Source organism: Lepidochelys olivacea (genome assembly GCF_965140295.1).
Source record: "Lepidochelys olivacea isolate rLepOli2 genome assembly, chromosome: 7".
Classification (NCBI taxonomy): domain Eukaryota; kingdom Metazoa; phylum Chordata; order Testudines; family Cheloniidae; genus Lepidochelys; species Lepidochelys olivacea.
Genome location: NC_140417.1, coordinates 94,084,106 through 94,097,476, shown reverse-complemented (window position 1 = coordinate 94,097,476; position 13,371 = coordinate 94,084,106). Strand labels below are relative to the sequence as shown.

General features: G+C 38.4%; 1 protein-coding gene across 2 annotated transcripts in view; it reads right to left on the bottom strand.

Moving 5' to 3' along the window:
* Positions 1 to 13,371, bottom strand: part of MYOF (myoferlin) — a 116,431-nt gene that overhangs the window by 20,976 nt on the left and 82,084 nt on the right. For both annotated transcript variants that reach the window (XR_014712358.1, XM_084633627.1), the window contains exons 29-38: positions 10,605 to 10,747; positions 10,104 to 10,277; positions 8,580 to 8,691; positions 6,725 to 6,802; positions 3,607 to 3,788; positions 3,351 to 3,509; positions 3,107 to 3,205; positions 2,655 to 2,816; positions 1,969 to 2,134; positions 791 to 867 (exon numbers count right to left, since the gene is read on the bottom strand). Coding sequence is in view for 1 of the 2 variants with exons in the window: in XM_084633627.1 (XP_084489753.1) it covers positions 791 to 867; positions 1,969 to 2,134; positions 2,655 to 2,816; positions 3,107 to 3,205; positions 3,351 to 3,509; positions 3,607 to 3,788; positions 6,725 to 6,802; positions 8,580 to 8,691; positions 10,104 to 10,277; positions 10,605 to 10,747 (1,352 nt within the window). In the remaining variant the exon portion in view is untranslated. The remainder of the gene's footprint in view (positions 1 to 790; positions 868 to 1,968; positions 2,135 to 2,654; positions 2,817 to 3,106; positions 3,206 to 3,350; positions 3,510 to 3,606; positions 3,789 to 6,724; positions 6,803 to 8,579; positions 8,692 to 10,103; positions 10,278 to 10,604; positions 10,748 to 13,371) is intronic.

Sequence of the window (13,371 nt, the reverse complement as noted above, 5' to 3'; positions counted from 1 at the left end):
TAAGATTTAGTGTGTTAAGCATTAACTGTGGGTGAATAGCTCAAAAATGTTCAGCAGGTGCTTGCTCAAAAACTTCAACACCAGTTGTGTCTGTTGTTGAATTCACTTTGGCTTTTGTGGTTGCTTTCTACAAACAACCTAGAAAATGAGTTTACGGGCAGGAGTGGTCACAAAAATATTTTGAATTGTAAGCAAATTTTCAAGAATATTCACAGAGCACAGGTTTAGAACTTGTAAATGCAAATATTCACAACAGAAACCTGATTTAAGTACAACTCATCCAATCAGGAAACAGAAATGTGCCATATGGCCTAGGAGTCCAATAAGCCAATCAGCACTTCTAGAATTTCAGATCTGAACACCTGCAACAAACTGCTCATGAATGATCTAAAGACCAAAAATTATTCACCAAAAGTATTTAGTGAATAATTTGGGATAGGAAACCATTTGAAAATTTATAAACTGCTCACAGACAATTCATGAACAGATAGAATAAACTGATTGAGAATACATTATTATTAATTATTTACTCAACTCTACTTTGCACGAAATACACCACTTCAGTGTTACCCATTAGAAATAGGGTAATAATAATAAAAATACTTCCTTTACTCCCCTGCCACAATACAAATTTATTTTAAATGACACTCCAAAAGGCTCCACCAATTTTGCAGTTGCTTCTGTGACTTGGGCAGAAAAGCTTACAGAAATCCAAAGTTGTATGCTAAGTAGTTGTTAGTAAATCATGTGTCCAAAATATGAAAGTCAAGCATCAAATTGCAAAGGTTACCTGAGCTGCTAGTAGTGGCTTTGTGTCTTCCATTTCAATGACCACATCCCGACGAGGCACAGCAGACAGGAGGCTAACTGTAAATGAAACATTTTCTTAAGGTGAAATATGCTAGTCAATTTTGCTATCAGAATTTAAATTTAAATGTTATAGAAGATGTAAAGGAATTTATTTGGCGTGGGTTTGACTTTTTAAAGTAAGCAGTTATTTGCAATGTTTTGTTAACTGCTACTCAGGATTAACTCTTTAAAGAAATTAGCAAGCATTAGCTGTGTTACATACATACTTTTCTCTCACACACACAAATGCATATCAAATGCAATGGAGTCTGAAGAAAAAGCAATCATGGGACATTTTCAAAGCTGCAACTAGCAGGTCGGCACCTAATGCCTATTGAAAGTCAGTGGATGTTCGACTCTTACCTGCCGTTTATGGTTTTCAAAATCTTCCCATAATGGGTTATAACTGAAAAAATGGTGCCTATATGCATAATATGACAGTACAGTACAGTGAACTGATGTGGTCCATTAGAAGCCTGATCTTCAAGTTGATCCATGTGAGTGCTTATGTGGTCCAAATGCATGGAGCAGATTAGGTCCTATGTTTCCATATTACTTCCTTTTTTAAAAAAGCTACTGTGGTATTTCCATCCATTCTCTGGAATAATGATGATGGTTTTTTAAGGAGCACTGAAGATAAACTAAGTAAAAGATGGGAGGTTTAAATCATGGCTTTCTAAATAAATTTACTCATAAAATGTAAAGCCATCTTTGAAATAACTCCCTCTTTGCTTTCAGTCTTTTATCTTTCTCCTTGAGTGTCGTTCTCTACATCCGTATTACCAGTTACAACAGTCATTTAAAGGTAGTTATATTGCATACACGTGCTACAGAAGCCTTTTGGAGGTACCAGCTGATCCAAAGGTCTGACACTGTCTGTTGTAACAATACAGATATTGCCCTGTAGGTTGTTGTCTCTCTTCTGAGGCTCTATAGCTTACCGCATTGGTGATTAATACTGAGAGTTTGATTTTCCACTCAGACCACACTGTCACTAACTTAATATACAACACTAGGTTGCTACAAATCTATTATGTATATATAGTGAACATTCAAGGTGGCTTACTCAAATCTTCCTCAAGAAAGGAGGTGAATTGTTGTCATCTTCTAGCCGCCTACCTTTTAGTTGTGGTGCAATGTCTTCTTTAGCAGCGTAGGGGTCACAGCGAAAGTCTTCCAGGGAGTCAATGGTACACTGTCCCACAACTGGTTTCCGTCCGAACTGTCTGTGGTCTATCACTTTAATAACTAGTGATGGAGTGTATAGTTCCTCTTTGGGCAAAAGCTAGAAGTTAAAAAGAGTTGCCTGTGTTTAGAACCATTGTCGGTAAGGAGAACAAAGAGTTTTTGCCTGAGCAAAGACTGCAGGATTGGGCCACAGTCTCAGTAATTTAATACTGAACTCATGATCTGTGCATGTATATTTGCATATATCATGCAGCTCCATGCTGTACTAATTAAATAAATGTCAGTAGAATAATCTTTTAAAAATACATATATTGCCTCAAAGTAAGATTTCCCGAGCCTCAGATATTACAGTGATGAGGGCCATATAAATACCTACACAGATCATCAACATAGTCCTATTGATTGGTAGCATTTGGGAATATATTATTTTGTCAGCATTTGTGTAGAAATGTTTAATTACCATTATGAAAACTTTCAGACTCAAAGATGAATGTCTTACATTCAGTCAAAGAAGAATTGCTTGTTCCTTCTATTGATTTTTCTACTAAAACGAAACCTAGAGTGTAGAACATTTAAATACTACTGAAGATCTTTGCACTGTAATTTTAACATCATACCACTTTCATGAAGAGAACAGAATATGGAAAATTTGGTGTCTTTTTGAGGTTTTTGATCACTACAGACTCCACCATTTCACCACCACACTCTACAATGAGACTTGGAGAAGTAACAGAAGCCATTTGGTAGTTTTTCATGTTTCGTAATCCCCAGGCAAGAATCTGTAAATAAAATCCAATATAGGCATTACTAAGGGAAACCAGTGTGCTAAAAATGATACTGAAATAATAACTGGAAGGGGAAAACAATGTCTTTCCAATTATAAAGTGTGGCTGACATATATTGCAAGGTGTTTTACCAAAAATGTTAATGACACTATACTGGAAAATAAGCCATCTGTATTTATTTCATTACCACATTATTTATGGAAGCAAATATATAAAGACATTTTCTACCCTACAAGATGAGATTCCTCTCATTATATTCAGTTAATTTGAGCAGCATACCCTACCTCAATAGCAGTGAGCTGAACAACAGGTCTAATTCCTTGAGGTACCATGTAAAGCTTTGGTGCTCTTTGTGATGGAAGAATTGGAAGGTTGGAGCCATCCTATGAATACAAGCACAGAAGCACAAGTTTATTTCCTTTTTCTTAAACAGAATGCACCGTATATAGTAAAACATTCACTACTGTAATCGTTTCAAAATGCCATACAGTTTGGAAGAATATATATATATATATATATTTAAATTACCTTGTCCCTCAGAATAAGCTCAGCATCGAAAAGGATGTCCCCACAAGCTTTGCCTCCATTCATTACAGGGTACCAGAGAAGCTTAGGTGTGATATCTACTTCTGGGTTTAGCTTTACCATAGGAGAGCAAACACTTCTTCCTAGAAACTCATCTTTGCCCTGGACAAATTGGCCAATCAGAAATCATAAACTTTAATTAATCTGCTATCTCCAAGTAAACAACTAAAGGGGAATCAAGATAAAAAAATTCACATACCACTTGGTCATTGTCAAAAAGTTCAATAACCACATTAGGTGGATTTTTTGCTACTGTCTGTGGGTCTCCATAGATTTCAATTTCATTAAATATAAGCGTTTGGTCCCATGTAGGATTCAGAGTTGAATGGATGATCTCAGTTGTTTTGCTTTGATGGAGGAATGAAACATGAGCATATGGATCTGAAAGACCATACAAAGATTTAGAAAATCTAATTTTTAAAAAACATGGCCAGATCCTCAGCTGGTGGAAATTGGTCAATGTACACCAGATGAAGGTCTGGCCTACATTATTTTCCTTCCCTCTTTGTCTCCTCCCAGTTCAACTCTCTATACCTCAGTCTATAACAAACACCTATGGGTGGTGATTGCAGGCAGCAAGTAACCCTATTACAAAGTATAACATCCCATTGTACTGATTAGAAAAATCTTATCCTGCTAGTATTAAAAGCAGTGCATGTAACTCTAAAATGTAATATTCATAGACACCACAGTGAAAGTGTGGTAGAATTACCTGGATACATAACTTCTCAGCCACTGTAATGAATATGTAACCCCTCTGGAGTGAAAGGGTTTTATCTATGAACTTCTGCATGTGAGCCGTGAAAACTAATCTGACCTGAACCTTCACCTGTTCCTCCATTGAACCTTTCTTGAGGCTTGGAAAGTTTACCATTTTTCCTTCACTTTCACATGCCTGTGTATTTCCTGTTCTAGCTTGAATCAGAAGTACAAGTGCCTTAAGACCATCACATGAAAATAAAATAAATAATTTTGGCCTGATTATAAACAAGGAATCTCCAGAACTCTCTGGGGAGATTTCTAATCCAGTCTTAGGGACCAAAGATTGCTTAGCGGAGCTAACCCTGAGGGAAAAAGAAACAGGCACAATCCCATAGCCCTGGGTACTTGCCCACCATAGCTATTAAAAACTCATCTATGAATTCCCCATGATGACAGGTGTCCCTGTTTTTCCTTTAAAAAGTCCCTTCACTCTGTGTATGATGCATCACAGCATTAAAACCTATCCTTTCTGTCCTAAGCACTCAAGAGCCATCAAGTCAGTGGAGGTCCACACAGGTGAATCCAGTGGCAGAATCTAGGCTGTTACAAGATTGGTCGTATTTTTCATTATCAAGCATGCCTACATTTGAAACTACAACTTGGAGGTGACAGTCTCCATATTTTGTTACCAGTTTCCTGAGCCACCTGGTTGCCTCTTCAAAGCCTTTCATGAAACACAAATACATCATCAAACACAATGGAACGGTTAACACAGAACTGATGACGAACTTTTCAATTCTCAGTTTGGTTACCGCAGAGTTTGCTCTGTGCACATCTTGAACACCACAATAATCTGTGTAACGATTAAAATGTCCTATGAATCAGAAAATTAGCCTGAAAACTAAAATGAAGTTTTGATATACTAGCGTCTTACAATTACTGATATATATCCTCTATCTAAGCTTTTCCTTGATGCCTCTGTTGATGTACAACTCCATGGACTCATAAATAATACAAAGAGATCTTTCTAGTTCTGACTAGTTGTTGAACAATAAATTCTACCAGGCTATTGCACAGATCAAGCTTTGGCCTCAAACATGCTTATTTATGGCAGCCCCCTTCCTCTTGTGAAACAGAACTAAATGATTAAAGTGTTCTAGGCCTACTATTAGGTAGACCTCTAAATCATTGGGATCTCTGAAGAAGGTATCTGATGATGGATATTAACATTTCCTGTACAAATTGCCGTTACCAAGCACCAGAGGCTATTTTAAAGGTTATCTTTAGGTCAGCTTCAACAGCCACTAGCTAAGTAACTAATCCAAGTTTTATGTATTTTTGTGTAAACCTTCAAACATTATTGCTGTTAAAGTACAAGTTTAGGTGTTTAGGTTTATATGTGTCTACATCTGAGATATCTGTCAATTAGGGGGGTGGTTGTAGTTTCTTTGTATTTCTTTTTAATTGCTGCATATTCAAGTAAGTCCAAAACAGTGACATATGCTATGTACATAGAATTTGAACTCAGACAACATATGAGAAAACAGCATCACTGCTACAATATACTTCATTCTATGTTTCTGTAACAAATTATGGAATGCACTAGATATGTTCAATTAATAATAAAGAGGAAGAGAGAAGATGGAAATGTGGAAAAACAAACAAAAAACCCCAGCCCCACATCCACAGTGTATTCATTCTAACCCTACCCTGTTAGAAGTTCAAAGTCATGTTTATACAGTATCCCATTCTGTCCACCCAGTGGAATTTTTCATTGCAACTAACAAACATTAAATACTTGAGTACCTGATTACCCATTAGTTTACTCTAGCTTACAAAGATAGACTGATACACATAGGTAGAAATATCTAAGGCTTTCCTTATGGATGGAGCTATGATAAAGTCATACAAATGAATACCAGGAGTAAAAGCGATTTGTCTGAACATCATGCTACCATGGATAAATTACTACAGTTTATAAATCTTTACAATAGATCATGTGGCACTATTGCCTCTTGAGGGGTAAAACATTTTTAGTTCCTGTACAATTAAGCACTAATGAATACCCTTGTACAAATAAACAAGACCCATGCTTAGCAGTAAGGTACATATAATCTGCAATTTCTGTACAAGTCAATATTAGCACTAACATAATATAAAACTTTAGATAAGGCAAGAACTTGTTGATACAACAAGCAGATATAGCTTGATTCACCTCTGCTACCATGTGGAGAGTGGGGCAGAGTTACACATTGCATAGTCTTGGGCCAAAAAGGAAAAGCTGGGGCCCAGGGGAAATTTGTCCATGAGGAAGTATAGCCAATGTTTGCACCACCACTCTCCCTACAGGTATCTGCTGGGGAGGGGAGCTGGCAGAGCTGTCCTGAGGGTACTGCTGAATCAGTGCATTTCCCGGCTGCACTAGCCACCCCTCCTTGTTGGTCAGTACTGTGCACTTTGGGGATGTGCTGGCCACCTCCAGATCCCACTCAGTAAAGCTGTAATTACTGCCATAGGGGCCTACAGCAGGTGAATCAAGCTATCCTATAGCTGAAATAAGCTATTCATTAATTGTAGGGAGCGGGTTTGTTGACTTTAATAGGATTTTTCCATACCTGAAAAGCTGTCTTTGTCTAAAGCAATAAGATTTCTTGCCTGATAGATGTAGCAGCGAAGGTGGTAACTATACACTCCTACACAAAATGAGAGTCCAAATGTAGTGGTTAGAATTAAACAAGTGTGATTCCTTTAATTAGGCTATTTTGCATTTATAAAACAGGCATTCAATAGCTTCTCAACCAAAGCACAAGCAATTTTAGCACCATATATTAACTTGATTTTTTGTGACCAGTGTACTGGTACTATCAGGCTAACGTATGGATGCTGCTTCTGCAGCCCAGCATAAAGTAGATGAAGATCCCTAGAATGGGATAAAATGGATGCCATTCAGTTTTTTCACTTCTGACTCTGCAGGAGACTTTAAAAAGTCCTAACAAATTACTCTATTCAAAAGGGTCTGATAATCAGATGTAACTTCTCATGCACCTGTCTGCAATTACATGAGATTAGAGGTCAGGACCAACAGTTCTTTCTTCAAGACTGAAGGTAGAAGTAGCACTGAAAACTGCAGGATTCACCCCCAAAGCAAGCTAGCCCTGAATGTATTTTTGAACATCATTTAATTCCTCTCTGTCTCCCCCAAATCCAAAATGTTGGTCTATACAGTTCACTGGCTTATTTTGGGCCAAAGCCTGATCCCACTGAATTCAATACAAGTGTTGCCATTGACTTGAAAGGGAGCCGGAGCTTATTTAAGCATATTAGACATTTTATTTAAAATAATAAAATTCCATAAAAAAGTTTCATTAGCTCAACATCTGACGATCAGAGGGTAAACAGAAAGAAAAGTCTGAACTGGAAACTTTTTTTTTTTTTGGCTTGGCTTTTTATTTTCAGAGTTAAATCCTATTTGAATCCTGAAAATCAGTTAAAGGGCTTGTAAACCAAAGCTCTGGTTCCTTCCTCTGACTGCCTTCACCCCCTCCCCCCCAAGTGTATGTTATGCTCAGGACAGGTAATTCTTCCTTTTCTACCATTGCTTGGTAACAGCAGAATTTAGCAAGGTGCTCCCAGGCTCATTTGACTATGGTTAAAAGGAGGGGACAGGGGGCAACTCGGGGGTACTAGTAGACTGTAATTAGAGCATTTGTGGAAACAGAAAGAGATGAGCTGAGAGAGGACTGTTTGGATCTAGATCTGGATTATGTTTAGATTAGTGTTTGAGGCTGAAATACAGCTCAGTTTTCTATTCAGATTTGGCCAGGGCAAATCTGGTTGGCTGCTTTGATTGTGTAGCCAATGAAACATGCATTTGGCTCCAAAAGAGTACAGTAAATGGAGGGTCAATAGCACAACTGTCTATATTGCACTATTACTAATAGGGTCCTATCTATCAATCTACTTTAGGTATCTGTAAGGCACCTATCAACATGGGAACTAAGCATCCCTAAATTTTCATATAATTATGAGCTACCAGAGATTATTTGACCCATATTCTGTAATCTAGTTTATTGGTTTTAATCCTGTTCACTCAAATATTTTTATTAACTTTTCTGCTGATAGGATTTATATTTAGATCTTCAAATGATGGAAACAGACAAAGTTGAACATTGTTAGTCGTACTATGCATTGTTTGTCTTCCGGTAGCCACTCTAGGCCCCATCAGGGATTGACCATCATTGTGCTAGGAGACGTACAAGCATATAGTTAAAATACAGACACTGTCCCAAACAATTTACAATCTTGGTTAGTAACAAGATGCAACAAGTGGATGAGACAAGTACACTGGTGGGGAGTGGGGGAAGGAGGATGGGGTAATAATTTGGTTCACTACCTGGCTACTGATTATCAGTGATCGGTATGCATAATAACAGAAGTGAGTCATTAAGCAGGGATCTGGCAAAAACCTACTGTCAAAACTGCAGGAAACAATTGGAGTGTTGGCACCAAATACACGTGTGGCAGACTCCTTGTCTTTTTCTGAGCTCTTCCCCTCTCCATCATCGAGGCTCGTGTCTGCTCCCTAAAGTCATATACAAAACCAAGTTCACTGACATTTACATACACAGAAATAACATGATCTTCATGTAAATGGCTTCTTATGTACACACTGGGCTTCATTCGCTCCTGTTGGGGCAAGAAGAGATGCAAATTGTACCTCCCTGAACAAATGAAGCCTAGTGTACTGCGGAAGAAGTTCACACTTGGCTGCAGGCAAAGGTGTTTGCTCTGCCACTCTCCTTTGGGAAGTCAATTTTTTTAAGTTGTAGTCAGAGTGGTATAGGAATCAGTCTGGTGGTCATGTCCACTTCCTGGCCAATGCTGCCCGCTTTGTGGGATAAATTGGGCAGATGAGAAGGAGGGAAAGAGAGAACAATTGTATTGGGGGCCTGAGCTTGGGGCACCCCAAAACGTATAATGTCTGTGTAAATAAAGTGAAATGGGGGGAGCTGGGGCACCAGTGAACATGATGTACCAGAGCCCCCCATTTCTCTCGATGGGCCTGCCTGCAAGCACTCTACACTGGCCACCAACCTCCTCTAAAGAGCTACTGCGGGGGCGTTAGCCCCTCCGTTACACTGGTACAAGCTGGCAGCAACCGTGAGCTGTGTCTAGCCCAATATTTATGGAGTTAAAAGAAACAGACACTAAAAAGCGAATGTTCAAATGGGAGTCAGGACCCAGGGAGGTGGAAGAAAGAAAATAGATATTATGAACTAGACAGCTGTTATGTGCTGCCGGGGATGCAAAACGAGAAAAAGATGTAGAGCCACTGCCACAAATTGGATTTTCCCTCGTATGATGCCACCACCCTTTCCGTGCCCAATAGCCTAGTAAAACATATTCCTTTCTCACGCTATGTTCTTTATACTATTCCCTAGTTAATGCCTTAGCATATACAATGACTCCTTTAACAAACCTATGGAATAATTAAATTGTGATGATCTATTAGTGACCCTATAGATATCTTTCTATCTTCTTTCATACTGTGCTATCCCTTTAGTTGTTTGATTGCGTCTAGTTACAAATATCCAGCAGAGGCAATGCCTGTCCATACCCATTACTGACACATTTACTCTTTATGCATTTGATTTATACCCTTGAGCAGCTTTACTATAGCTGGACCATCTCCTTTGCTTTTCCAGGCAGGTGGGTCACCTAGTGGTTCAGTTTCTGCTGCGAAGTCTCATAACATGCTAACAGAGAAATAGTTCTAGGAGTCAAATAGTATACATATTATGCAGACAATATGATCATAATGGTCCCTTCTGGCCTTGAAGCCTATGAATGCCTCAGTCACACAGCAATTTAATGGTTATAAAGCATCTCATGCAGTAGCTTCCTGTAGTTAATAACATGTTAATGTTCCACCACTAATTTTAAAACTTATTTTTCTGTTAATTAAACAATTACTGCTGTGATTTTACTACTTACAAGAGCACCTTCAAGTTTAAAGATAGCTGCTGCACCGTGTATGTCAGAAGGAGCCATTTTTCTCCTCCAGCGTCTACGGCGGAAAGTATCAGAACTGCGTTGTTTCCAGTGAAACTTCCAGCCAATCAAAGATGCATATTCCCATCCTTCTTTATCTTCATGGGATGCCATTACCTAGGAGACATCAGAAGAAATACAAACCATCCACACTCTACTTACATACATGTCATAAAAAGTCTGCAATAGTTACAGCAAAAACAATCAACCCCTTTCAAAATAAAATAAGTGAAAGACAAAGACGCTATTCTACAGCAGAAAAGGGAACCTGACTGCATGTCAGATAAAGTTGTTTTAAAATATTTTTCTTTGGATAGAAAGAGAATGTTATTCTGCACTCAGACTTATCTGTGAGATTCATTTCAAACACATTTACCTCTAAAAACATGTATTGTGTGTAAGAAATAGAAACCCTTAACTACAGTTCTAATATGCTCCTTGTACCTTTACTCCTGTTGTTACTTGGCTTGGATCCTTTTTGCGTTTTCGCACCAGTCTTCGCCGTCTGTGTATATGATACATTTTCTCTGCAGCAACCCAGGACTTTGGTTTGTTGTCTGGAGGAATGGTAATTCCATATTCCCACCCTAAAACAGGATTTGTTAGTTATCCTTCAGATAAACAGTGTAAGTTATAAACAAAAGGAGTTTGGGTTCAGTGTTAAAGCAGTTCTGCAGATGGTAAAGTTTCATTGGAAATAAAATAAATACATAAGGGACTATTTTAGTATTGCCAACCCTAAACATTTAAAAGTCATGGGTCGGGTCACAAAAAAAATTTACTTATTGGGTTTTGAGACTTTAGGGCGCATTGGGGTCATATTTGCATGCTTTACAACCAGGAGGGCTAGAAACTTACTTTTTATTTTAAATGAAAGCTGGAATTCAAACATAATCACATGACCTCAGGTTTTAAGAAACACACCAATTATTGTGAGAAACATGACAAAAATCACAAGATTTGGCAACACTGCTTTTTATATTTCCACTGTACAAAATTGGAATTCAACAGCCAGAATCTGGGGTCCAGATTTTTATGTAGTCTAACTTTCTGCTGTGGAAGGTATTATGACTTAACTTGAGCACAGGTGGCAAAACTACATAAGAGGAGTAAGAAAACTTAGATTCCAGTGATGCCAAACAGCCAGTTGTTTCACTGGACTTTAAAAAAAAAAGAAAACAGCTATTCGAGAGTCTTCAGGTTCTTTAGAATTCATCCAAATTCATGATAGTACTGCAGACTTCTGGGCTTCAGATACTCTTCTCTTAAAACTGTCCCTTCTTCTTTCTCAAGTCCCTTGTTTCTTGAACTATTATAGAAATGTTCCATAGATTTCTTGTTTACTGGCAGGCTTTGAAGTCAAATATTTTCCCCAAACATTCCTATAGTATCCTAACAATCATCTCATTACATGGTTTACACCACACCCACACCCTCTTGAACTATTTGCTGCTGGATCAATGGGTCCATCTTATATTTGGATTAATTATGAGCAGGTGGCAATAAGAGCAGTTCTAGTAACAAATAAGTGTCTCTTTACTGTGCTTGCGAATTCTAAAGTTCATCAGACCAGTGGTCCATCTAATCTAATATTCTGTCTCGGACAATGGCCAGTACCCGGCCCGTCATAGAAAGGCACAGGAAACCCCATCATTGACAGCTTTATAACCAGCTCATGATGTAAGTTTCTTCCTAACCCTTTTCAGTCAGAGTTGGGTTATGCCCAGAAGATTGAGGTTTTATTTTCCTTTTACATAACTGTGGATGTTCTCATTGCCTATATAAATATCTCATTATCTATATCAGACCTTTTTAAAATCCTACTAAGCTTTTGGCCTCAATGGTATCTTGTGACAATGAGTGCTTAACAACTTAAACAAGACACAAAAAAAGTACACCACCTTGGATTCTGCTTGATGAAATGTGCTTACAGACACAGCAGGCAACCTATGAAACTTCACATACTGTGCAAAATGGTGGTGCCTATGATCCAAGGGAGGCCAGGTTCTTTTGTTACTAGTACTTTGCCTAATGTCATGCAAATTTATGTCCTACTATGGGATGCTGCATAATTTAGTGATTTTTTTTAGACTGATAATAGTCTGGTCAGTAAAAGTAGGGTAAAAATGAGAATAGATATAGGTAGTGGGCATTTTTAATTGTGGATTCCTTTCGTAACTGGTACCAGTTTGCTGGGTACATGGTCCCTCAAGTGTAAATATTGTCATTAAGATGAAATAGATAATAATGAACTACTTGAAGCATGTGGCTTTGTCTACGCTAGATTCTTCATTAAAATTTCCCATATTGCTACCACCAATGCATCTTCACTGCTGGGAGCCCTAGACTAGATTGGCCATTGGCATTTTAATCACAGTGTCGTCTGACCCTCTTCAGAGAAATCCCGCAAAGGCCAGTATGGGGCTGATGTTGGTCCTGCAGTGTAGATCCCTAGACCCACTATGCACCCTCTGTTGGATCCAGGGGAATGGTAGCTGAGTCCTTTTTCTGCACAGGAAGAGGAGAAGTGTACATGGAGGGTCTCCTTAGTACGTCAGTCTTGAGGGTAGAACCATCACCCTGTTATTTCAGCCCATAGATTTTCCCAGGTGGAAATATTCAACCATTACTTTATATTTTAAAGCTGATGGTCGTTTTGCCTGAGTAGAGAATGCAGTATCATTCCTTTGGACTGCGATCTGGCATTTTGTCTCTTCAGCCTATTGCACTGCATTATCCAAAGGAGCACACAAATGAAGAATCACCGGTCTTCAGGCAAACCATCAGAACTTAAAAATAAATGCACATGTGATTCCAGGTGGAAAAGGAGAATATGACTGTTGTCCTACTGGCTTAAATAAGTATAACACACACTCAGTCTCTCATGTACCTGCAGCGTATTTAATTCAACACCAGCCTACATCATCATTAATTCAACACCACTGTCGTCATCATCATTATGGAAGTGTCCAGAGATCCCAATCAGGATGGGAACTCCATTGGGATAAGCACTGTACAAACATCCAGGAAGAGCTGTTTCATGCCCCCCAAAATTACAATCCAATATAAGACAATAAGTAGAGTGTAACAAACAACTGGAGTATGAGAGTAACAGTTTTATAACTGTGTGCTTACATGGCTATCCAAAACTTGATGGTCCTAAATCATAACATGTTTTTAAATTTATGAAACAACGGCTGGATTCTCCATA